Here is a 25,150-nt window from a genome sequence, read left to right on the forward strand (position 1 = left end):
CTATGGCCTAACGCAAACGAATCTATTATGATTCAGTTTTTGGGAGCCGGGGCGGCCTCAGGATTACCAGCCAGTAAGGCTTCAACTTCCGCGCCTCTGCTACGTCTCTCTTCTAAAGATAGCTCCTGATCCGGCGACGTAGACCAACCTAGACCCAATTCTGGGTACTGGAGTGGGATATCGCCATCGAGTGGTAGAACATCCAGGTAGATGGGCCATGGTGTACCCATCCAAGCGTTTCGAGACTCGTGGTCTTCACGCTGACTTGCAGTCAAGGGGTGGACGAGGACGCTAGATACCAGTAGCGGAAGCAGTATCGAAGTATTAGCAATGTTCACGTGAGCGAGTCTTAAGGAAAACTAAGCGAAGGAAGGTTGTGCAGGGGTACAGCGAGATGCGTTTCGATACACGATAATGTTACAAGAGTAGTGTAGGCCGATGAGACTCACCTAAGATTGCCGCGGTTTGATGCCAAATAGAAAAAAACTTCAGAAAACGAAGAGTCAGGGACCCAGACTATGAAAGAAAAAATATTATTTTAGTTTGTCCTGATCCGCGCCGCAATAGATTCGCAGTGAATTGGGGTCTGGTACTTTCATATGATCCGGCTGGATGTGGCCCTATGGGATATTTGTTGACTCTGCGTAAGGGAACGGCGGTGAATGCCCCTGTAATTACAATCGGTTCGAAATTCAGTATGTACAGGTATTTTCTAAGCCCGGTGGTGTTCTGGGTTTCATGGACCTACCATCTCGACGCAACCTCAAGACAGCATCTCGAAGAGCTAGCGCTGCGGCAGTCTCGGCCTCCGATTGAAGCAAGAAATAGATATGGAAATGCCACTCCCGAGTTCGAGCTTCAACGACTGATTTCAGGTCATCCTGCGGAATTGGAACGGCGGGTCGAATAACCATGGTGACGGAAGAATTTATTCGGCACGCGTAGGATGCACCTGTGTCGTTCTAGCTTAAGCTTCTAATCGATACCGATATCGATACACTCCAAATTAAGATCCGTTCGAGTTCGTTAACGTAAAATTAACTTCTAAGCTAAGCTAAGGTATAAGTTGACGCGATCAATTTCAGTGATTCCCGATATCGATACCCTTCAAAGTTGGTGACCGTCTGCGAAATGAATTAATTGCGATTGCAATTAGATGCATCTCCCGGCCGCCCCGGCCATATCTCGTCAATGTCGACATGCCCGCCGGTTCTAACCTCTGCACCACATCCGGGTCTAGCCACAAATCGATTTTGCCAAGAATGCGGAGTGGTACCATGTAAGGCTGGCCACGTGATCATTTCATAGCACGTGCATACGTGCATCGAACTTCAATTGTCAACAACAAAATTTCGAAAAATAGAACTACCAATATATATATAAAGTACGTGTAAAAAGACGGGTTTTAGTCACCGAGCTATGTTACGTCGTACACCTTGATACATATAATAAAAATTTCATGTGATATCCATATCATGTGACTTATGCCACGTGATTTTAGCTATGATTCGAAATGCAATTGGGCTGAGTGGATCATCTTTCTTGATCCAAGACAAACAGCGGCTCACTACAAACCGCAACAACACGATGGCGAATAACCGGGCCCACATTTTCAGCACCTCCCTTACGGCGGAAATTGGAATCAATGAGAATACACCGCTGCTGGTCACAGGTCGCGATGTCTCTGAGACGACGACGGCTTATGAATCAAGCGTCACCGCAGACACCAGTGGTGATGAGACCCAAGTCGGAGACGCGGCCGAAGTCGACAAGCCGCTACCCCTGACACAGATCATCTTCCTCTGTGCGGCACGCCTCATCGAGCCTATAGCCTTCTTCTCCATTTTCCCATACGTCAATAAAATGTGTCGAGAAAATGGATCACTCGAAGAAGCTGATGCGGGCTTCTACAGCGGTCTAATTGAATCTCTTTTTTCTCTCACCCAGATGCTGGTTATGGTCTTTTGGGGCAAGGCAGCTGACCGTCTGGGCCGAAAACCTGTACTGGTATTCTCTATGATTGGTGTGACCGTGGCTACGTCGTTGTTTGGAATGGCTACCACCATCCGGGAGATGATTGTTTTCCGGTGCCTAGCAGGCGTGTTTGCCGGTACTATTCTGATCATTCGTACCATGATCTCCGAACATAGCACCGTCAAAACACAAGCACGCGCCTTCAGTCTATTCGCGTTTGCTGGAAATTTGGGGATTCTATTCGGACCTTTGATTGGTGGTATTTTAGCAGAACCGACTACCCAATATCCGAGTATCTTCCGTGGTATACTCTTCTTTGACAAATACCCATACGCACTACCTAGCTTTGCTGTCGGTGCCATTGGTCTTATCATAACTTTAGTGTGCGCCATCTATATTGAGGAGACACTACCTAGTAAAATTGCAGAACGGCGCGGGGGTGAAGAGACAGGTATTAGCCCCCCTGCACCTGCAAAAGCTACAATGTCGACCTGGGAGCTTGTAAAAGCTCCTGGAGTCGCACTTGTCTTGTACACCTCCCAGCACATTGCGCTGCTTGCCTTTGCCTATACAGCTGTCGCTCCTGTATTCTGGTATACTTCAATCGCATTAGGAGGGTTGGGCCTTTCACCACTACAAATTAGTTTGTTCATGGGTTTGAACGGCCTATCTCAGGCTGTATGGCTCCTCCTCGTCTTCCCGCCACTACAGAGTCGGATCGGTACCAACGGAGTATTGCGTGTCTGCGCGATCGCCTATCCAGCATTTCTTGCTATCCCGCCCTTGCTGAACCTACTACTTCGTGGTGGTTTCACCCTCACCTTCTGGATCAGTGCACCTATCCTGATGGCACTAGGGTGCGGAGTTGCCATGTCCTTCACGGCTATTCAACTTGCGCTTAATGATGTGGCGCCTACCCCACAGGTTTTAGGTACGCTCAACGGGCTGTGCCTTGCATTGTCAAGCGGTGTACGATCCTTTTCACCAGCGCTCTTTGCAAGTCTCTTCGCGGTTAATGCACGCAATCAGTGGCTAGAGGGGCATGCAATTTGGATCCTGCTAGTAATTATTGCTTTTGGCCTCACGGCAGTCAGCCGGCGGATGCCGGATTATGATGAGTTGCGGAGGCGTAGAGAAAGAAAGGTTAATGCTGAAGTTGACTAATAATCAGGGTCAATTAAGACGTAAAGCTTTTCGGTCAATGTCATCATACACCGCAGGGGACAATAAGAACTTATATTACTACCGCAGGGTGGGAGCCTGGTGCGACCGGGTAGGATTCGAGCGGGCTTAACTAGTTGGCTGAGACTATCTGTGACCTAATACTCCTATGAGATTATCACATGGCGCAAACCCTGCAAAATATTCCTATAAGCTTTAGCTTGGTTATTTCAGACCCTTGTTATCTCTCCTGATCTAAAACACTAGAAGTTTAGATCTGATATTGGTCTAATTTGTATTATAAACCGGCTTTCGAGGCCGCAAAGACCTAGTTAATCTGCATATGTATTAGTACTGATAAAACCTTTCGTGTGGAATCTGACGCACTAGCGGCCAATTCGAGTCCCATCTTCACATCTAGCATATCGAAACCTATATCGAGGGGTGGTCTTCCTCCATGTCCCTATATAGCTGATCACATTAGTCTATGACCTAGCCGGGCGGGCACGTTGAATTGATAGTACTCTTCTCGATACCGAACCAGTCAATATCTCAGTAGTTACCTTAGAAAAATTTCTTAGTAGTAAAAGATAAAAGATATAAGGTCAATCTACGTCTCTGGTATCCTCCAACTATCAACGCGGAGCTTGCGTTTAGTCGAAACAGAGATAACCAAGCCCTCTAAAGCGAAGGAATACCTAAGCAAACAAGTGCTCCGTGAATAGGAAGCATGTTGAGAAGATTTCGGAAACGGAAGATCATGGGGTCGCATGGCATTTTATGAGTTGGTATACCAACCTTATATAAGCTTATCACACCCGTAACGAGGCAGCTAACCATATTTGTGACAGCCCAAATAGTTGGAAGAAAAGATGTAATTTATTTGATAAAGTGTTTGAATAAGGTGGCTTAGATATACATAGATGAAGATTCCAAGTATGCATAGGATCTGATTGAAATTCTCTGGGGACTATGCACTCCGCTGCGCGTTTTCTTCTGTAGTTATAATTAATATCAATGAACGATTTCACCTTATTCTAGGCTCTGGTATCAATCTTTGGAGTGACACACCATTTTACTTAATACAGTCTGTCAATTAAACCTGTTCAAAACGACGAGCACTCTCTTCTCGAGGTAATGGCGATTCATATGTATAAAAACGGGCTTCTATAGACACCCACCCATTCTTCACTACCTAGCTAGCACTCTAGGGAAATCTTTTAAAGAAACTCTGACTATATAGTAACTTAGACTTAGCTCTTCCAATCGAATATAGCCAGGATTATTTCCGTTAAAAGTGTTAGCTATATTTTAATAGGCGGGACGGACCCTTCGTTTGATTTCGTGGGAGCCGTAGAGTGAAAGATCGTGTCAACTATCACAAAATTTTTAAACGTGGTGCTTCAAACCCAACTGTCGGAAAAGTCCAAATAGTTGAGTTCTTCTCAAAGAAGAGCTTTTTACACCGCTGACAGGTTAGGTTCGGAAATTTAAATATGCACGATACCCTCAAACCCGAGGCGATAAGGGACTGCTGTCGTTTCAGAAGCTTTAGGCGTCTTCAACCTCAGTAGATACATAGTTAAATTCGAAAAAGCTGACAGCTCCAGAGTCATGACCGAGGATAAGGAGCCTGTCATTAGAAGCTGAGCACCTGCCTCGGTTACTATGCGGCAACCAAAGAATATTTTGACCATGCTGAGTTACCCAGCCATCCTTAAGAAGGATGTGACTCGAGGCCGGCTTCTTAGGGATAATACGGAGAGGGGATGAAGAGACAAAAATGGTCTGCCTATCGGTCTTTAAGCGTTCGTTGTCGCTCGAAAAATGCAAACTCTGAGAGGAATATTCTGACCAGACAGTTTTTAGCAAATGCCCTGTCTCTGTGTCCCAAATTTTGACATAATAGTCGAATGACGCTGACGCTAACAGCTTTCTGTCAGGCGAGAGGGCAACAATTTGAAAGGCTTTGTAGGGTTGAATGTCCCCGGACTCTGCTTCAAATTGGCGAAGCTTTTGTTTCGTTTCTATATCCCAGACCATGATTTTCCGTTCTGTTCCTAATACCAACTGCTTTCCATCATCCGAAAAAACGATTCTAGGATATTTACGAACTAATGTGTTTCTATCAAAGCCTCTTTTAGAAGCCTTTATTGACTGTGCATTGGTCTCCTTAGCCTTGGCCCCCGCCACGCGCGCGTTGGTATCCCAAAGTTGAATGATACCATCGGACAACGCCGCTGCTACCCGCTTCCCGTCGCGAGATGAAGCAATATCGTAGACGTTGCCAGGGCCCGCTTTTTGGCCGATAATTCTCTTTTTTTCTCCTGTTTCTACATCCCAGAATCCTAGTTCGCCATATGTCGCTTCTACTAGTTGCTTGCGGTCGAAATCATAACAAGCTACTAAGGTCCTGTAAATGTAATTTAGGTTCCTCTCCAGCTGTTTCGTCGCCAGGTTCCATACTTGAATCGAATTTTCCCCCATTAGTGCCAATATTTCCCCGTCAAAGGAGAAATTCGCTTTAAATTTAATCGGAGCGTGGGGGGGCGAGGTTATTGGGAAAATCCATAGTAATTCCCCTGTTGGTATGTCCCAAAGCTCAACCCAAAGCTCAACCGAATCATGAATATGTGTCCGGGTCGAATAGCCACTATCAGGAGATGACAACGCTACTAGTTGTTTCCCTTCTGAACAGAAGCCTAATTTCACAACCTTCCGACCGATCTCGAAAGTTTTCGTCAGCTGCTGTGTCTCTACATCCCAAAGGCTAAGCTCCGTATCATCCGCTACCATTGCCAATCCCTTACCATCAGGAGAAAACAGCAAGATACTAATATTCCGTCCATCGCCTTCGTAATCTCTTATTTGTTGGCCAGTCGCCGTATCCCAAGCTATCAGACGGCTACCACCCGAAGAAATTACTAGTTCTTTGCTATCCGGCGAAAAAGCCACTCCGGGGAACCCGTTGGTGTTTAAGTTTAAAAATTTTATCCGCTGACCCGTCGATACATCCCAGAGCCCGACCGTACCGAGGATAGATGCTGATACTAGCCACTTATCATCAGGAGAGAATTCGACCCTATGATCTGACGGAAAGTGCGCCTGTAGTATTTTTGGATTTCCGCTCCAGAATTTTGAACTTTTTGGGAATCTGCAAACCCACTTTGGAATGTGTTTTTGAAACTGAACTTTTACGATGCTTGTTTCCGGACTAAAAATTATGGCGGACGAGTAGACTTGAAGGGGGGCCTCGTCAACTATGTGCCAGTTTTGAGAGAGGAAATATCTAGCGTCTCTAAGGAACCCAGATACTCCAGATCCTTCTTTTTCCTACTCATCATTTAAATCAGCATGGGCGGTATAATTGAGAAGATGCTAAGGAAGAGATCAAATAGGACGATTGATTTTGGAAGACACGAAAACATACTTCTGTGAGTGAACACAAAGTTTCGACGAAGTCGATGGCCTCAGACATACACCCAATAATACTCAGTGCCTCGAGCCAATATAAGAACTGTTTACACAAAAATGTGTGGACTATATCATGATCAACTATGGGTTTACCGGTAGAACTACGTTCCAGGTGATGAACCCAATAACGACAAGAATATCGAACATGTGGCGGTAGATGTTCATCTATCCGGGCACTTCTGAGCTTTTTTCGTGGCATCCCTGGGTATTCTAGGCCACATATATTTTCCTTAAGATGGGTTGAGAGTACGTCGAGGCACTTTGTCACCATCATCCTGTGTGCTTCTCGTTCGTCGATCCAGAACCAATTATTTCTGTCTGTTCCGCTCCTTTTTTTGTCAGGGTCGACAAGGAACTCTCGGAAGGAAAGATGTAGAAACCGGATAGGTAAGGCTGAATCGGCAGGAATACTAAGAACAGAATGCAAGTGCACTAACTTCCCGTTGACCTTTTCTTTAGTTATACCAAGAAGATCTGCCAGCGTTGATATCGGTAGGGGATCTACAACTACCACGATCGATCCGATGATAGTTCTAAATTCCTGGGCGAATCTTTCAAGCTGTGTTTCAGATTGACCGGATTCAAGTTGTTTTAAGACAGGAAGATAAGTCCGGTTCAGCTGAGAGTCTTCTCCTCCTTCGGTGTAAGTTGTCCCGTACTTCAAAATGATAGCCAGTCGTTGCCGCGGGTCCCAGTTTAACTTATCTCCAACGAATCGACAAACAGTTGACGCGTAAATGAATAGAGGAATCGCCATTTTTGTAAGCCTTTCAATATCGCCTGCTCTAGGCCAATCCAGGGGAAGTTCAAAATCTGCGGAGTATTCCCGTTGTGTGATATTGAAGGCGGATCTAATTTTCGAAAACTCCCATTTGAGAAAAACGGATATGTCGTGTTCAATAGTGGCCGGAGGAACGTCTTGAAGTATCATGCGGTCATGAGTATCGGCAGACATTTTATCGAAGCCGAGACGAATTGGGAGCTCCGGTCGGCTTGTTAGGAAAATCCGTATGTGCACACGCACAATTTTTAATTTTGCCATTTCCGAAAGAAAATCCAAAATCTGCCTGACTTTTGTATCTCCCTCACATTCGTCCAGGGCGTCAATCACAAAGACTAGCGGTACGAGAGCTCGGTTGTTATTTTCCTCAGGGGCCGCAGAAGAAGAATTGGCCTCTATAAGTTTTTCAAGAGGGTGGAAGACCAAAGTTCTAAATTGCTTTTCAAGCGCCTTTGTTGCAATATCGGGCTCTTCTTGAATCACATTCTGAACGTAGGGTACCAGCCCGGGTATGTTCCTTGTTAATTGGACAGCGATTGTAGTCCAAAACCTAAAGGCATTATCGCGATTACTTTCGCCTCTTTTGAAAAAGAAACTGGCTCCCAACTGAATGTCGTCATCATCATTAAAAAGTTGGGCCACTGTTCGAGATATTGTAGATTTCCCTGTGCCAGCTACGCCATTTAACCAAAATATGCATTTGCCGTCAGGATCTTGTGCCCAGTCCTTAATTTGCTTTAGAAGTTCTTTTCGTGTCTCAGGATGACACCTCGCGTCCAATTCATCGGTCTCAGAATCGAACGCCGCACTATGGACATACGGTACCTTCTCAAGGTCAGTCTTGTCCAACGATCTATATTATCAGAACTTGATCAGCCTTCTGTCCGAACGTTCACTCATTCACTCGATTAATAGAAGCAGCTTTTGGACTTACAGGCGGTCACCATTTAAGCCAAAAAGATCGTTTGCGCGTGCTAAATGTATTAAGGTTTGATTAGTATAACCGTACACAAGTCAAATCTCACTACGCCCGCCGACACGTGAACCTTGGGGGGGTATATTGGCTTGAATGACGGTATGTAGCTCGCTACTGGGTAGTTTAAAGCTGTCGATGCTTATTTTATAGTCATCCCTAGATGTAACCCCCTCGGGCAATGGGTGCGGTTCAAGCGCTTGTCTCGTACCCACCCGAACGGAAAAACTTTCAGCGCGGGGTGTAGCTGTTATTGATACTATTTACCAAGTCTCAACTATCCAATCTTAATATATTACGTACCTTGCCTCTCAGCCTCCGCAGCCTCCGCCTCCTGGATAATTATCTTGAGACGATCACGAACGGTTGTATACGTTTCATCCTGCGCACTCTTCAACTTGACTATAGTTGAGTGATCCCCGTCGGCTGGTATACTCTCGAATCCAGGGGTCTCCAGTACTGTAGAATTTTTGCTGACCACTATTACGTAGTCCCCGTATCTCCCATAGACCCCGTCTTTCTAATTTCCTCGTCAGTCGATCCAACCGCGTCATAGAAATGCACCAAAGTTTTCTAAGTACATACCTGGATAACCCTCCTCGTCTTTTCCTTCTCATGAAATGAATATATAGGTACTTTTCTCTCCGTAATTCGATTCATGAAGACTTCGCACGTATGAGTAATTCGTTGCGTCTCGTATATAATATCTCTAACCAGTTCGTGGCCCTGGCTTGCGAGCTCCCAGTCGTAGTCAAGCATAGAGATGACATCATTGAGATATATTCCGCGGAATGGAACGCCGAAAAGGAATATGCCGGCGATTGATTTGTAGATGTTCGCGTATTCCCCACCTAAGGATGCTTTGACGAAGGCCTATGGTCCGTTAGTACATCCAGTAGCTATGTATATTTCTAGTGATTTTAAATGTGGATAGTTCTTACGTGCTCAATTATGGTACCGCCAAAACTGTGACCTATAAGGACTAGCGGTCTCCGTTGCTCCTATCACTCAAATTAGATATATAAATACTTCCCCTCCATACTTCTTTTCGATTGATAAGTCCGATAAGAGAGCCTTTAGAGAAATATACCTCTTTAGCACCCCTTGCCTTTATTTAACCCTGTTAAAAACGTCTTGACATAATCTTCAATCCAGACCTTCGCTTTCGCATCATATTTCGTATTATACCCGAAAGTCATGATTCTGCAGTCCTTCAGATCGTTGTCTATACTAAAGAAGTCTTGAAGCCACATTGGAGTGGTTCCCCCTACTTCCGGGCCGACCCACGACCCATACGCATGAGAGTTAAGTCCGGATAGGGCAATGATACTTCACGATATCAACATTATTAGGGCATCCATCTTAGAATATTTATGTATCGAGGGGGTGTTTACTCAATCTTGATTTCCCTCGGTGTCGTGTAAAGTTGGGTAAGACCGAAGAAGTCGACATCGATTAGTATCGATCTTCCTTGCAGAAGAAAAGACGGATGGTCCGTTTGTAGAAAGGATGGGGTCTCGGGTTCAACGGTTTGAATTTGAAAATGGCGATTTGGGTTCCCGGATCAGTACAGGCAGGTGCGAGGCGACAATCGAGTGTAAGTTGGCTCTTCTCTTCATCGGTGAGCTGGTCCAAGAGCGCTGATCTAAATTCCTCTTCACTGGTGTTCGTACTGAGGTTCGTGGCTCTGTAAGCGCCCCGATTCTTTTTCGACGCCATGATGGGCGGGGTTATCGATCACGAGGCTTCGCGAATTCAAAGGTAATTACGAGTAAAATTTGGAAAGGGGGGCGATTGAAGTCGACCGAACGCCTTTATACGAGGAAAGAGCTGAGACCTAAAACATTTTTTTATTATGGTATTGATAGATATGAGATTTCTAGGATCCATAGATAATATAATATAATACGGTAGCCCTGGATCAATTAAAAACCGGAACAGCTCCAGCAAATATCTCTAGAATGCAATGTTTTGCAGCCTGGAAAACACTGCATTCGCAAGTATCCTTCAACGGATACTACGATAAACAAGAGGCGCAGGACAACACACCCCGCATACAGGAAAGCTGCCGGATTGATTGGCTACGAGGCTCTTCGTGATTTCCAGCCATTTATCCCATGGGCTCAGCCTTGCCTAAGAGACAGATCCTGCTCCTGTTTCTGTCAAATGTCTGGACCTTATCTCTCCAAATCCCTGTCCAGTTGCGCCCAGTATGTGATACAAAGCTCAACTGCAACGCAAGGCCAAGGACAAGGCTCATCTCTGCCCCAAGAGCACCCGGATTCGAGGCAGCGCCAGGCTCACGTACCCATCCGACGGTCCGGATGCATATGTATGTAAGCCAGCGAATGGGTTTCCCAGAGGATAATATCAATCACGAGTTCTATAGCCATCTTCCTGTTGAGACCACACATATTTTATTCCTAAAACTACATGACTTTCCTATATACATCGAGCAACCTCTTACAACACTCATACTATCTCACAAACTCAAACACCGACAATATCTCCAACAGTAAGCTTAACTTCATCCCCAGGCGAAGGTTTCTTCCCCCACACCTTAACCGGAACCACCCTCCCATTCGCATCAACCTTACGCGCCGGCGTCTTAGGTATCAACTTCGCCCCCTCATTGCTCAAAACACTAACCACATGTGCCGTCGCCTTCCCCATAATCTCAATATGCGTTCCATTAATATTCGAATAATCATCACATTGCCTATGATAACATGAATCAACGCCCATAGATCCAGAGTGTAATCCACCCACAGCCTTATTAAGCCCAACGAAGCCCGCAAGGTCGGTGTTTGCCACCAGGGGTTCCTTAACAACAGATACTCCATTGGCAACAAGATAATCGATGAAAAGTTTTTCAATAACGTTAGATCCGGGTGGACTGGTGAGACTATATGGATCTTCAGGATTGCTTTTAGCATTACCGTCAAAAACGCCGAAGTATCCGCGACCGATCATGTCGAAGTTGAGGTATAGTAGAATATCGTCTGCCTCTTCTTTGGAGAGGTTGGAGGTGTAGTGGTTTGAGCCAACCAGACCTGACTCTTCGGCACCCCACCAGGCGAGACGGATTCTGTTCTTTGGACAGTACTTTTGAAGAGCGTGGAAGAGAGTGATTAGGAGGGAGGATCCGGAGCCGTTGTCGTTGATTCCGGGTCCTCGACGGATAGAGTCAAGATGTGCACCGATCATAATAACGTTGTTTGGATCACCGCCGATGGATTCAGTGAAGAGATTTTGGGTAGGACGGTTACCCTGGACCCACATATTCTCAAATTTCCCAAAGACAGGTCTATTCGTGCGTTTTATAAGGGAGAGAAGGTGAAGACCATCAGTATGGGCCATGTAGCCGCTAGGGCCGAATTCCTTTCCGTCTTTAGGTAAATCTCGAAACCCGGGGATACCTTGCTGGTATTTTTCAACCAAGTGGACAATGACGGCCTTTGCGCCAGCAGAATGTGCGGCACGCAGACGGGCAGAGACGACTTCGCCATAGGGGACCCAAGGATTTTGCCAAAACCCGCCGGGACAGTCGCTACCATCAACGAAAACGATTTTGTCTTTTACATCGAAACCATTGTAGCCTTCTGAAGTGCAAGAGGAAGGACCGGGAGGACCCTCAACGACTTGGCCTTCGACGGTAAAATCGTCTTCTCCCACATAGATAGAGCGCTGGAAGGCAGCGACGCTGTAAGATTTTCCTTCGACGACAAAGGTAGCCTTCACTGTATAGTGTGGTGCGTCGAAGTCCTGAGTCCACGACTTCCAGGTTTTGGAAGTGTCAAGTTGGGATTTGATGTAGTTTACTGATGCGGTGTAGCCTGGGCTGTTGAAGGCACGGTCTCCGCCATTCCAATTTGCGATTGTCTGGAGGTCTTTGAGGTTTTGCATAAGCCTAGAGTTTTAGGGAAAGATGAGGTTAGATTATACATATTCATTTGCTGTTGATAGTTGGATTTGAATGTGCACGAATACTTACTTGTTTTCAGTAACGAAGCGCTGCATTCCCTTTGAGTCGACGGGAGGACAAGTAGATGTCCTTAATGCCGCTGCATTTGCACCGGCGATGCTGCCCGCGATGATAGTGACTTTGCTGAACTTCATGTTGGAATCTTGATTATTATCTCTCAAGCTTGCTCTTCCAGTCTATGTGTAGTTGCTGATACATTCAATATTATCTTGGGCGGTCACTCTTTTATAAACATCATCGACCCTCAATTTTCATCCAATTCCTCGAGTATCCCATATTCTAGAGTAACAATATTGCACGGATAAAACAGATCCGAACAGACTCATGACGGGACGGTTCGTGAATCCTAAGATCTCAAATCAAAGGAAGGTGACCAAACATTCCTCTACTGAAGTCTACAACCAAAATCGTCAACCCTTCGGTACCGGCCGGCCCTCAACAAAAAAAATTAACGGCGTCCACCTAGATACATAGAATAACAAAATACCAAATGGACCTAAGGCATCATTAAGTTAAGGATGGTGACTAACCACTGCCTATCGATAGTAATTCTTGGCCGTGGGCCGCGGGAGAAATCTAGTTGTCGGAATCGATAAATTCCATTGCTCAATGTATAACAGAAATAATCGTGCGAAACCATCCCATAAATGGGTGGTGGGGTGTTTATCGATACCCCCTGCGGAGATTATGTCCGGTAGGGAACTACCAATGGGGGCGCTAGCGCCTTATTACGCATATTTGGGACCTTCCCTTGAAGAGGTCACTAGTTAGGTATCCGGGTTACTGGATTCGACTTAGATTCCGAGGACCTGAGTCGCTCGTTTGTCCAGTTACACGCGCACGTTGGAGCACTCTAAGCCTCCACATTAGAATTAATTGTGTAGACAGCATCGATATATTGGTCTTCCATAAACAATTCGAAATTTCCTGCGGATTAATGTAAACTTCATAAGGCGGGGATGTCTTTTGATGGTCTTATAGCAAATGCGCATAATAAAACTCTCTTTTCTTTCTTTCTCTTCATTCAAGTCTTCAAGGGATCCAAGTGAAATTTGAAACCCCATCCACGGCAGAAGGTGTTGCATAAGCACTTTCCTTGTTGGCGTTGTCGACCAGGGATCAACGGAGAAGGAACGTATGTTGCACAAAGCTGCAGATTAGCCCCATCGGCTGGACCTGCACATCTAGACGAACCATAACCCCCATAACCAGACCCCTTGACAGACTAACTGCTTCTTATAGTTTCGTCTAAACAAATTTTGTTAGTTTGGTGAAGTTTCGTACCCATTTCTACATAATAGTAGCAAGTTCCAAACTAGCGGGACGGCAGCCCAGCCAAAAAGTCGCTATCCCGCTAGCTAGTTAGGCAACCGTAGCCGAGGCAGTCTTTGTGCTACCCGAGGCTCGTACGGGACATCCTGGTTAGTTAGTACCTAGTATTAAGACCTTCTAAAGATATTCGGATAACCAAAAGCTCGAAACATGGAGAAAATCTTCCCAGCTGATGCACTAAGCGGAAAGAGGGGCGATACGATATCGATATGGAAGGCAACTTCGAGCAACTAAATGCTTGCTAATACCTGTAACGAACTTGAGGTGGACGCGGGGCTCGATTTTCCTTGCTAGAAATGTAAGATACAGACCATTGTACATTATATTGTAGTCCTTTACTCGGAACTAGAGCTAATGATGTCGAAATACAGTATTAATATTGTTGGAAGCACAGGAATGTCTATTGTTTTGAGATAAAAAGGTTTACGAAAACTCCACAGTCGAGTCCGAGCCTCAGCTGTCAAGCTCTATAAAAACTCCCAATTTTCAAAATTATGGACGCTAAGATAAATTAAAGAGCTAGAGATTCTCGAATCAGCGACTGATGACCGTATCCTCCAAGATCCCATGATCTGTACGATATTCTAAAGGGACTGGCAAGCTCGCTCTTCAAGAAGGAGCTGTTTATTCTGCTGTACTTCAGCGCATATGTACATATAGATAGTAGCTTTGAATATCTTCTTGAAGGACTTCATCAGTAGCTCTAATAAATCTAATATCAGAGATCTATAGTTGGTCACAAGTTTAAGGCGATGTGTAGGGACAAGAGTTCTCGAAGGTAGGAAACCAGACAGTGCCGTTCCGGCTGCCCAGGCAGAAAGTGTTGCCATACACGTCCCAACAACGGTCGTAGTTTGGTCTATAGGCAGGCGGAATCCAAAGGAACCTGTCTTCTCCTTGCACCAGCCATTCATCTTTAAAATCCATGGGTTCTTGCTGGCCTTCGTGTGAGTTCTTCTCGCCGGGGGTCGAGGGATCCTCTTCCGTTCGAAATTCGAAATCCCCTCTTTCAACGATACTATGTCGACCTCCATCAGCGATATAAATAGCGCGGGGTAGATGTTCTGCATTGAAAGCTTGAAGTTCTGCTCCAGTGTCTATGTCCAAGATCCTAACTGTATAACTTCCAAGTGGTGTTTCGTGGTCGACGACCAACTTGAAATTAGAAGCATATTTCGAAAGGTTTCCCTCGGGCACCTGTAGCAATTCTCCGGTGTCAGCGTCCCAAATCTTAATTTTATCAAAATATGACACCGTCACCACAGTTTTGCTATCAACAGAAAATGCAATTTTCCAAATTGTTAAGTCTGAATTTCTCGGTGTTGATTCTGGCACCGCCCACCACGAACGTTGCAACACTGCCGTATCAGCGTCCCAGATCCCAACTTCGCGTCCACCCCACACTGACGCCAGCTTCTTACCATCAACAGAGAACACAACGTGGGTAACATCCTCTCTATTCCCTTCTTGATCCATCTTCTCCATCGAAGTTCCAGTACTCAGATCCCAAATTCTAACCGTACGGTCGTCTGAGGCTGATGCCAGCGTTTTACCATTAACAGAGAATCCGATGCCGTTAACTTCCCCCGTATGCCCCTCCAGATTCCGCAACAAAGCTCCATTAACCGTGTCCCAGATCTTAATTGTCCTGTCGGCCGACGCAGGCGTCAGCACTTTCCCATCAACAGAAAATTCAACGCCCAAAACCGAATTTGTATGACCCTCCAGCGTCCGTAATAGAGCTCCGGTCGCCACATCCCAAATCTTGACTGTGCGGTCGTCCGACGCCGATGCTAGCATTGTGCCGCTAAATGCGACACTTCGAACCCAGCCCGTATGCCCCTCGAGCGTATGGAGTAAAACACCGGTATTCGGGTTCCAAAGCTTGGCCGTTCTATCATCCGACCCCGATGCTAACATCCCGCCGTCGGTAGATAACGCGATACTATTAACACCGTATTTATGCCCTCCGAGCGTCCTTAATAAAACACCAGTATTCGGATCCCAGAGCCCGATCGTCTTATCATCCGACCCCGACGCTAACATTTTACCGTCGGTAGATAACGCGATACTATTAACAGCGTCTTTGTGCCCTTCGAGCGTCCTTAATAAAACACCAGTATTTGGATCCCAAAGCTTGACTTTTCTATCATCCGACCCCGACGCCAACATCTTGCTATTAAATGCGATACTTCTAACACAATTTGAATGTCCCTCCAACGTCTGTAATAAAACCCCAGTAGTCGCATCCCAAAGCCGGACTGTGCGGTCGCTTGACGACGACGCCACCATCTTCCCATCGATAGAGAACGCTACACTCCAAACCGACCCTGTGTGCCCTTCCAGCGTTTGTAAAATGGCATCCCACTGATCCGGAACTTTCGGTAACCGGGTTACCCCCGGAAGTAACACATCTAAATTAAAAATATTTCTTAAAATACTTTTACCAGGCGCGAAAATAAGAGCGGACCAGTACGCCTGCATTGGGGCGATATCAATGATCCTTTGATTTTGCCGCACAAGCCGCTTCATATCTTGAACTAATGCTAATAAATCCTTGCCGGTCTCATTCTGATAAAAATTAATAAGCGTCTTCGATAATATGAGGATAAATATAAACTTACATCTACTGCTGAGCTCAATGCATCTACTATTAGAACAATTTTGTTCATTTCTCCTGATAAACTTAGTGCTTCAAGCCAGTGAAGAATATGCTTTTGGAGGAACTTGTATACTTGGCTGCTATCGTTAATTTTATTTTGGCTTTGTTGCAAATGATGAACCCAATAGCAGCAAGCATATCGAAGCTCTGATGGTAGACAAATCTCGATTACCCCCTCGTCTATACCGGCTCGTAGTGTCCCCGGCGACTTGACATTACAGATATTCCTTTTTAGGCCTCCAGTACCCGACATGAGTTCGATGCATTTCTTGTAAATGACTGCGTGAGCCTCTTTTTCATCGATCCAGAAGTCATGAAAGTTAGAATTGTCGCAAAGAACCTGACCAGATAGGAAATCTCGAAAAGAAAGGTGAAACATCCTAATAGGGACATCCGGATTGGTTTGCTTTGGTATGTCAAGCACGGAGTGTAGCTCTCTTAATCTGGCGTTTATTTTTCCCTCGGACATCGCTAGAATCTTCGATAATGAGGAGACTGAAAGCGGACTTGCGAGATTTATGATCGTTCCAACTATCACCCTAAATTCCATTGTTAGAGTCTTACGGGAGAAAGCACTCTTTGCTGACTGGTGTAATATTGGCAGGTATGTCTTTTCCAGCTGTGAAACGTGCCAATCCGACTGATAACCCATCACTATTTCTATTTGGCCCTCCGGGTCGCAGTCGGCTACAAATCGACATACCGTGGCTGCGAAAATAAATAAAGGTACTGCCATTTTTGCCAATTGGCGAATATTTTCCTGTCCGGGCCACTGAGGAGGTAGTGGATGGTCCTTCCGTATTTTCGCAAATTCGCATTCTAGAAAAAGAGTAATATCTTTCTCGACCCCGGGAATTTCGTGTAGAATCATATCTTCGTGGATGTCCCCCGATAGTTTCTGAAAGCCCAGACGTAATGGAACTTCGGGTCTGCTCGTCAAGAAAACACGTATATCAACGACAGACCTTATCTCACTTAAGCGTGCCAACAGTGAGATTATAAGCTGCTGGTCATCCTCGCGGTCACATTCATCTAGAGCGTCGATAACTAGAACAGCCTTAGTAACTGAGGAGGATGAGTGCGCCGACTGCGCACGAGGGTGCTGTCGGTCCGATGATGAATGGTTTAGCTTTGAGAGTGGCTGAAATATCAATTTCTCAAACTGTTCTCCATTACCCGTAGTCGCAATCCCGGGGTTCTCCTTTATTGCGTTTTGGATGCTCGAGGTGAGGCCATGAATGTGGTGGGCGAGCTGAGATGCGAGCGTTGTGAAAAATTTGGAAGCATCTCCTCGATCTCTTTCACCTCTTCTAAAGAAGAAACTACCCGCCAACCGTCTCTTTTCACTGAGCTCTTTGGCAATCGTTCTTGAGATCGTAGATTTTCCCGTTCCCGCCACACCACTCAGCCAGAAAACAGATTTCCCCTGCGGGTCTTGCACCCACTTCTCAATATCCTGCAGCAGCGCTACCCTAGTATTAGGCAAGCACTCTGGCTCATTTTGATCTTTAAAGCTCCCATAAGCAGCCCCTTCAGCTGATGGGAGGTTCAAGAAATCAATCTTTCGATTAACATCGTGTAATTGCTTCCTAAGCTGGTTTAGCGGATAGGATAGCTCACCGGGAATCCATTGAGTTAACTTACGTTTGGTCTATTTCAAAAGCTAAAGCGATATGTTGCTTCCATCTCGCAAGGGCCTGGATGATTTTGGAGGCTTCGGGTCCTTTAAACGGCCATTTGAGAGATCTTTTAAAGACCCCTAGAAACTTATGTTGTTTTCCGGGGTCTAGTTTCTTTTCAAGTCTCTGTAGTTCAGACTTACAACCCTCAAGCGCAGTTTTCAGTTCCTCGGTCGTGGAGAGCTCTAGACCAGCACTTGACTTGTTGGTGAATTCTTCCTCAATCCGTTTAATAAGTATCGTAAGGCCGGCAGTTTCTTTTTCTAATGCTTCAATGTCGTCCTTGGCACCTTTGGCGTCTGAATAGAATTTATAGCAACTGCTGATAGCTTGGAGGACTGCAATGATACTAGCTGCGGCCCCGAGCGCTTCCATATTGGTTAGAATCTGTCGTTTCTTGTGAGTTTTGATAAATTCAACATTCTATCGTATTGTGAAGTAGGAGTATTTTGCTGCCTTCGTGCTCCGGAAGTTCGGTGGTTTCCTGTTATAAACCAAAAAAGTGGGGTGAAGTCCTATCGACGTGGCATGCACCAAGGCTGAAACGGAAAAAGTAATGACCTGGTATCCTACCAAAAAATACTTAGCTAGCGATGTATATATTGAGAGTATTTTTAATACCAGATATCTTGTATCCTATAAGAGATATCAGCTGCAAAGTACAAGCCTCAAGGTACTAGTTGTGGGATACCTGAATATTGAACATCAGTAGCCTTGCCAAGAACCGGTCGGGTTGCACTTTGTCAATGCATGAAAACGCCACCCTGACCTTTCCAGGATCCGATGCAATTCCGTGTTGATACATGATGGGAGGCTGGAAGATGTAGTGAGGGTAGGAAAAAGCGATCGGTGTAGATGAGAGATGGATGACTTCTATCTGATTGACCTTGGTCACTCCCAACTACCATCGGCACCAGACTGTCGAGGCCTCGCAAGGTTGATACGCTTCTACTTGATTCGGGAGGGATTTGCGTTGATTCTGTTGCATTCCCACTATGAAGACAACACATAAAATAATGGGACATTCTGTGCTGAGCTGAGGGGCTCGTTAGTTAACGTTAACATAGTCATGCACTTCACCAGCCTCGGCGACTTTGGGACCTCGATAGTCTAGGGGGCTTTGTAATTTTAAGCACACCACCCGCCTCAAAATATTATCCATCGCTCAATAACTTAAGTTCCATTTTACCGCTATTGCTTTTTCCATAGCTTCGACCCCCATCAAATCGCAGGAGGTGGTGGAGTCAACACAGAATATCACAAAAATGCAACATATTTCTAAGCTAGAGCACAAAAGGTTTAGCCCCTCCGAAAAGCGATGTCCCATAAGCGACAAATCCAAAAAAATAAACCCGAATTATGCGATAATACGCTAAAATGATACCTATTCCTAGTTAACTCGTGTAAGAACGCTGCGAGTGCTAGTCCGGAAGTCGCTGCGAGTGCATATGATGCGATTAACCTTTTTTACATAACTCTCTTTCTAAAATAATTGCAATTTACCTTGGTTTGCGAAGCTTCCCACGGCTTTTGCAATTTTTGCCCTTACTATTATGGAAGATCCGATGACGCTTAGTACTACAAAACAAATGATGACGAACTGCAAACGGCAAGGGGTTAATAAATGCTGGTGACTGTTATTTAGTGATATCCCGTGGTAGCGATGATGTATCAATTTAAACGCTGTTAAATATTTAGAGCGACCTAATATAGTTAAGGCCGCAGTACTATCCCTGCTGAGAATGAAAGGAACGGGAAGTCCGGTATTTACAGTCGCGTGGCACTCCTGTCTTAGGGATAGATACTGAATTCCGGGATCGATCGAAGAGGAAGCCATCGGAATGTATCAGACCAATTCTCATATTTTTAGCGATAGCGATTTCTAAACATTGCAACAAGCCGCCATTCTGGATACTGATACTATATATGTTTCGCTTAATAACGAGACCTCAGCATGAATTTGGTGCTAATCGCACATTTTTGGAAATATATCGGTTCTAGCGTTAAGTAGTTGCCTGGAAAACTTCATGCAACGCAGATTTGTAATATATCATGATGACCTCTTACGGAATGATATTCTACTGAGAAGAAATTGACAATGCTACCTGGTTATATCAGAATCTGTATATGCAAGTTGAAACACTTGAATGTCGAGAACCGACTTAGAGGCCCTTGAGCTCTTCTGACATGGCAGCATTCCATCTAAACTCCCTACCATTTTTCGCGCTTACGTTATAGCAGCCTACCATGAAACTATAAATATGGATGTTCTATCCAAACTCTCGGATCTCATGTTGCCCGGATATCTAGATCAAAAGCACAAGTACAATCTCAACAAACTTTTATTTTATTTAGGAATTTCCTATCTTACATTTGAAATCAGTATCTAGTCCACAGAAACGGGCACTCTTTTGTCATATTCAGAACCACAGCAAAATAGAAGAAGAAAAAAAAAAACAGAAAAAAACAAGCTTAATTCTCGAGAGCAGAAGTAATCTTCAAGACAAAAATCAAAATGGTTTCTATCAAGTTATCCCTTATTACCGCCATCAGTCTCCTCGGGGCTGTCAACGCCGCCCCAGCGCATGTTGCAGAACACGGCGTGACTAACCCGATTTCTAACGGTAAGTGACGACCATACTAAGAATATGCCCTCAAAAGTACAAATCTTAAGTATTTTTCAAACTCACAATTTACCCCAATTTCCACAGGAATATCTACCCGCGACAACGTCCTGCAAAAGCGAGCATTTACTTGCTCAACTACGTCACCCTGCACCGCAGCCGACGTTGTTGGTTGTATCAAGAAGTTGCGGGCTATCGGCAATGCCAACTGCATTACGGGTCCCTTCCAAGAATTTGAAGTATGCCGAGAAGGTAGTTGTTCATTCATGGGAAAAAATTTAGCCGGACCGAAGAGAAGGGTCACTTGGTAAATAATATTTCATGTGTAAAACTCTGACTTTGGACAAGCTCGCTAATATTTATGCTAAACATTTGTAGTAGCGATGTTGCTTCTGGAGCCGCTACTTTGTACAACGGTTGCAAAGTCAACAGTATGGTTGGTGGTGTCGCCGATGCTAGAGGAGATAATTCAGCCTTCGAAGTTACTGTAGCATTGTATAAGCCAATGGCATAGATATAGCTATTGGATGGGGATGCAAGCAGTTGTAAGATCTTCAAAATACTAGACCGCGTTGGCGATTTCTTTCCTATGCGCACGTCACGGTGCTCGCCGTGACTGTTCAAGATCTTAAGACCAACCGTTAAATAGGGGTCTCTATAAAGATATTTACAGCGACAATATTATCATGATCATCATGATATCATTACCATATAAAACACTAGCTCGGCTGAAGCTTAGCCATCATGTAACGAAATGATATTTTGATTGGATTATTTGCACTTACACGTATGATATGATTTAAATTTCTATATAAATACCGGCAGCCGGTGTTACAAAATGTTTTCAGTGCCCTCTTTTGTTTTCTTTTGTTTTTAAATTGATTAAAATGCAGTTTCATTGGCATTGAACCGTCACAAACAATATATTTATTACTAGTTAGCTGCAAGGAACGAGACCAATTATCGGTCGAAACTGATTCTGAAATTCGACAGTCAGACTTCAAATGTTGTCATCGTGAACGCCGCAAATGTGCATATCTAGTGTGCCAGTAATCCACAGACTAAACCTCGTTACTCCCGACCCGCCGGCCAGGAAATTGCTCGGAAATGTCAAAAGTTTCACAAAGACCAACTTGATCTTCCTGTGATACACCAAAGGGCCAATCAGTAGTCTTGCCAAGATGAATATTATTTTGCGAAATTTTTGCAGGTTATTGCTCTAGACTAGTCGAACTCCAAAAAATATATGTATGGCCCGCACAATTCGGAAGATACTACTCTTTTCGTGTTAGATCGAAAACTGTATTGCAGTCACCTCAACCGCAGTCGCAATCGGAACTTTTCCTTGTAACCCCATTTCCCTGGCTAGTGCGTTTTAACAACATTAGCGTAACGTATGACTACATAGGCTTAACCTCAAATTGAGGATGTTACTCTTCCGCAAGCCCGTGCACCGAATAGCGGGCTTAAGGGGCATCTAATTGAAAATCTGGGGCGTAATGAATGATTACTAAAAGCTAATTGCGTATCCTGGATTATAATATTAAGAGAATCATAAAAATTGAATATTGCCATATACTGCGGATCCCTTTGAAGTTCACCACGCAAGCTTATGGTAGACTTAGATCATTGATATCTTCGGTTACCTTCGTAAGGTGCCTTATTGCAAATACGTTTTCTTTCTCCCACCCGCCCCAAAGTTTTATAAATGTAGAGTCGTAAGGGTAACGTTGAGATCTCAACTCGCGCATAATTGATCACGGCCGGCCGTGGAATCAAAAAGTATCCAGTCCGAACCCGATTAGTCGATCCTCGTTACCACCGTCTCCCGACAAGTTGGTTTTACAAAACTGTAACATTTCTAAGCACAACATACATTGATCTACATTAATTACTTGTATTGGGCACGAGATTCTCGGTTAGAGGAACGAGGTGGCACAAAAGCTTGTCTTCCTGCGCTAAATCTGGAGGGCTTTGTAAAGCACAACATACAACAATACCCCGCAGTTTTGTGAGCACGATTTTCATTGATAGGCCTAGACGACTAGGAATCAGCTGCCGGTCTATCATTATCCATAGAATTCTAGCTGATGGGTCATTGGCATACTCCTAAGAAACGGGTCTCCTTCTCCATTTGGGGATCTTTTCCAAATGCAGAGCTTTGTACAAGTTTGAATGTGCGAGCTTAGGGTGAACAAGTAGTTCACCAACCCCTAGTTCTAGCTTTCAGATCCGTTGGCATTGACGAAACTCTGGTTCTTTGATCTAGCTAGCCAAATTTACAAATCGGGGTCGTGGTTAAAGGCTCATGTACAAGGACGAAGCCGACCGTGCCCCGTATTCTCATTATATTCAAAAGTGGGGAAACTTCCCACTTTCCCGTCTCTATTTCCTGCTATATATAAATACACCCCGTAGAAGCAAAGAAAGTCTTTCGAAAGTTCCCTTAACTACAGAATCAGGATCTCAAATAAGTATATTCGCCGGAAAGCCCCTTCAAAATTTAAATCTTTTGTAGTTTACCCGCATATTATCTGCTGCAAATCATCCCGCAATGTCTCTCCCAAGTGCTTCATATTTTATCATAGGTTCATATGGAAGCTATCAATACTCTGTTGGACGAGCTCCCGCTGAGGACAAGAGTCTCAATCCAAAACAAGTCTATTTGCTTCGTCCTTCAGCAGTAGGAATGACAGTAAGCCTTTCCTAAATATATAGACAAGATTCATTTTTATATTTAAGGCCTGTATTTCTGCTTCGCAATACTTACTAAAGTGATTTTTAACTCACAGCCATGGGTTCTTATAAGGACACCACACGGTTACGTCCTCAAAATTAAAGAAGCTCCGACCGGTATTGTTAACGACGCCGTCGTTGCAATCTTGAATCTGAATTTGACCCGCTATGTTGAATGGGGTTTGGAGCCAGTCCCCGGAGAACAAGATCACTTTCGGTAAGAAACACCTTCGGTTCCGAAAGCTCCAAGCATTAAGGGTATGGGAAAAACGGATTGACAATCATTTTTATTGTGCCTTTTAGCATCCGAGGACCCAATGGTCAATACTGGACTGTAGACGATAGAGACACTCAAAACGGTCGCCGAGTAAGCTTCTTCGTACTTGATAGCCAAATTTTGGATTTCTAGGCTCGAATTTTCTAATCTGGATCTAGATTGTTCTTCGAGAAGGTGGAGAGGGTAGCCAAACCTTCACCTTTCTCCGTTTATACGGGGGGTTTGCTGAAGAAGAGGAGAAGTATTCACGCCCTGTTGACAGCAATCAGCGCGACTACGACTCCGAAAGAAACCGCGATGATGATCGCCAGGGAGTTTTCGGATACGGAAAGAGAGAGAAGAAGTTCTGCTCCTAAATTGGAGATTACCGGGACAAGAAGACAATCTAAAACCTCTACACGGCGAAGGTTGCGCGAGTCGTAAACTGAGGTTGAAACAACGTTCTACTTCTTACACATGTACTGCTACTAGCTACTTATCTTTCCGTTCTTCACAATCATTCGCTTTCCCTTTGATCGCTTGACGATCATATTTTAGTTCTTCACGAATTTTCTCATATCCTCACGTTCATCCTCTATGTAAGCTATAGCTCTACCCAGAAAACATTATGGGGTCAAGAAGACAAGGCTCCCGTTGTTTTAAGTCAAAGCCTTGGCTAGGTATTAGAGAAGAAAGTTAGTTTAAGAGAAATTCCATCACGACTGTCCTAATTCAAGGGCTGGTATTTTACGGCTGTCCTCAAAACGATTAGCCAGTTGAATATTGCAAGATTTATCGATGTGATCGATCATTTTGTAGATTTCTAGACCATAGTAGTTGATACTAGTACTAGATGGACTCATAGTGTTGATGCTCGCACCCTTCGAAACCTAGGAGAAGCCTAGATTGCAACTGATTATGCACTCTATATCTAAGTACTTACTTTGACATTATATTCTTAAATCGTCAAAACAGCCGGTGGGCCTGTGTAGAAGAACATTTTTGCATTGCCAGTGTCCGAGTACTTTGTTGCATTTTTGAAATTCGTTCCGCCACAACACATTTTGAAAGACTAGATCTGATATCGGCAATTGACCGACATTTCAGATGATGCGTACAAAGGATGATAATAAGAAGCCATACTTGATCCAATCTCAGTAATCAATCGTAAGCCTTCTGGATGCTATCCCCTTATAAAGCCTCGCTGTATTTTAGAAGTTGAACTTATATTCCGATTCCAACGACTCGGATATAGTTCAACACTGCAAATCCAACCCTTTACCGACGTTACACATACATTACCGGTATACTCCCAAAGCCTCGTGGCAAGACCGGCATGCATTTACGCCACGAGAAAATTGTAGCCTCAAACACTTTATTTAAGCATATAAGAATAGATAATCGCTTCATATCTGATCTACAAAGAGTTACAATCGAATTCATAACATCATAACTACCTGATACCTTGGTAGTCCTCAAATCTTATAAGTTGGCGCTCCCGCACGATTAATCT

At 44.5% G+C, this 25,150-nt stretch overlaps 7 protein-coding genes across 7 annotated transcripts; 3 read left to right on the forward strand and 4 right to left on the reverse strand.

The window, feature by feature from the left end:
* Nucleotides 1–32: 32 nt before the first annotated feature.
* On the reverse strand, nt 33–914 carry AOL_s00173g10 (uncharacterized protein; the record flags this gene model as incomplete). Its single annotated transcript, XM_011127752.1, has 4 exons — nt 33–291; nt 450–516; nt 594–668; nt 749–914. The coding sequence occupies 4 exons, from the start codon at nt 912–914 to the stop codon at nt 33–35; spliced, it is 567 nt and encodes a 188-aa protein (XP_011126054.1).
* A 673-nt stretch (nt 915–1,587) lies between these two features.
* On the forward strand, nt 1,588–3,138 carry AOL_s00173g11 (uncharacterized protein; the record flags this gene model as incomplete). The annotated part of the gene is made up of 1 exon (XM_011127753.1): nt 1,588–3,138. One exon carries the CDS (start codon nt 1,588–1,590, stop codon nt 3,136–3,138), a length of 1,551 nt encoding a protein of 516 aa, XP_011126055.1.
* A 1,548-nt stretch (nt 3,139–4,686) lies between these two features.
* AOL_s00173g12 (uncharacterized protein) lies at nt 4,687–9,562 on the reverse strand (the record flags this gene model as incomplete). The annotated part of the gene is made up of 7 exons (XM_011127754.1): nt 4,687–6,468; nt 6,566–8,243; nt 8,325–8,364; nt 8,667–8,883; nt 8,949–9,236; nt 9,305–9,364; nt 9,521–9,562. 7 exons carry the CDS (start codon nt 9,560–9,562, stop codon nt 4,687–4,689), a joined length of 4,107 nt encoding a protein of 1,368 aa, XP_011126056.1.
* A 1,291-nt stretch (nt 9,563–10,853) lies between these two features.
* On the reverse strand, nt 10,854–12,482 carry AOL_s00173g13 (uncharacterized protein; the record flags this gene model as incomplete). Its single annotated transcript, XM_011127755.1, has 2 exons — nt 10,854–12,273; nt 12,358–12,482. 2 exons carry the CDS (start codon nt 12,480–12,482, stop codon nt 10,854–10,856), a joined length of 1,545 nt encoding a protein of 514 aa, XP_011126057.1.
* A 1,942-nt stretch (nt 12,483–14,424) lies between these two features.
* AOL_s00173g14 (uncharacterized protein) lies at nt 14,425–18,396 on the reverse strand (the record flags this gene model as incomplete). Its single annotated transcript, XM_011127756.1, has 3 exons — nt 14,425–16,251; nt 16,305–17,931; nt 17,987–18,396. 3 exons carry the CDS (start codon nt 18,394–18,396, stop codon nt 14,425–14,427), a joined length of 3,864 nt encoding a protein of 1,287 aa, XP_011126058.1.
* Nucleotides 18,397–20,536: 2,140 nt separating this feature from the next.
* AOL_s00173g15 (uncharacterized protein) lies at nt 20,537–21,159 on the forward strand (the record flags this gene model as incomplete). Its single annotated transcript, XM_011127757.1, has 3 exons — nt 20,537–20,645; nt 20,733–20,952; nt 21,024–21,159. 3 exons carry the CDS (start codon nt 20,537–20,539, stop codon nt 21,157–21,159), a joined length of 465 nt encoding a protein of 154 aa, XP_011126059.1.
* A 2,040-nt stretch (nt 21,160–23,199) lies between these two features.
* Nucleotides 23,200–24,014, forward strand: AOL_s00173g16 (uncharacterized protein; the record flags this gene model as incomplete). Its single annotated transcript, XM_011127758.1, has 4 exons — nt 23,200–23,340; nt 23,438–23,598; nt 23,685–23,748; nt 23,817–24,014. 4 exons carry the CDS (start codon nt 23,200–23,202, stop codon nt 24,012–24,014), a joined length of 564 nt encoding a protein of 187 aa, XP_011126060.1.
* Nucleotides 24,015–25,150: the final 1,136 nt, after the last annotated feature.

This window comes from Orbilia oligospora (genome assembly GCF_000225545.1).
Source record: "Orbilia oligospora ATCC 24927 unplaced genomic scaffold scaffold00173, whole genome shotgun sequence".
NCBI lineage: Eukaryota > Fungi > Ascomycota > Orbiliomycetes > Orbiliales > Orbiliaceae > Orbilia > Orbilia oligospora.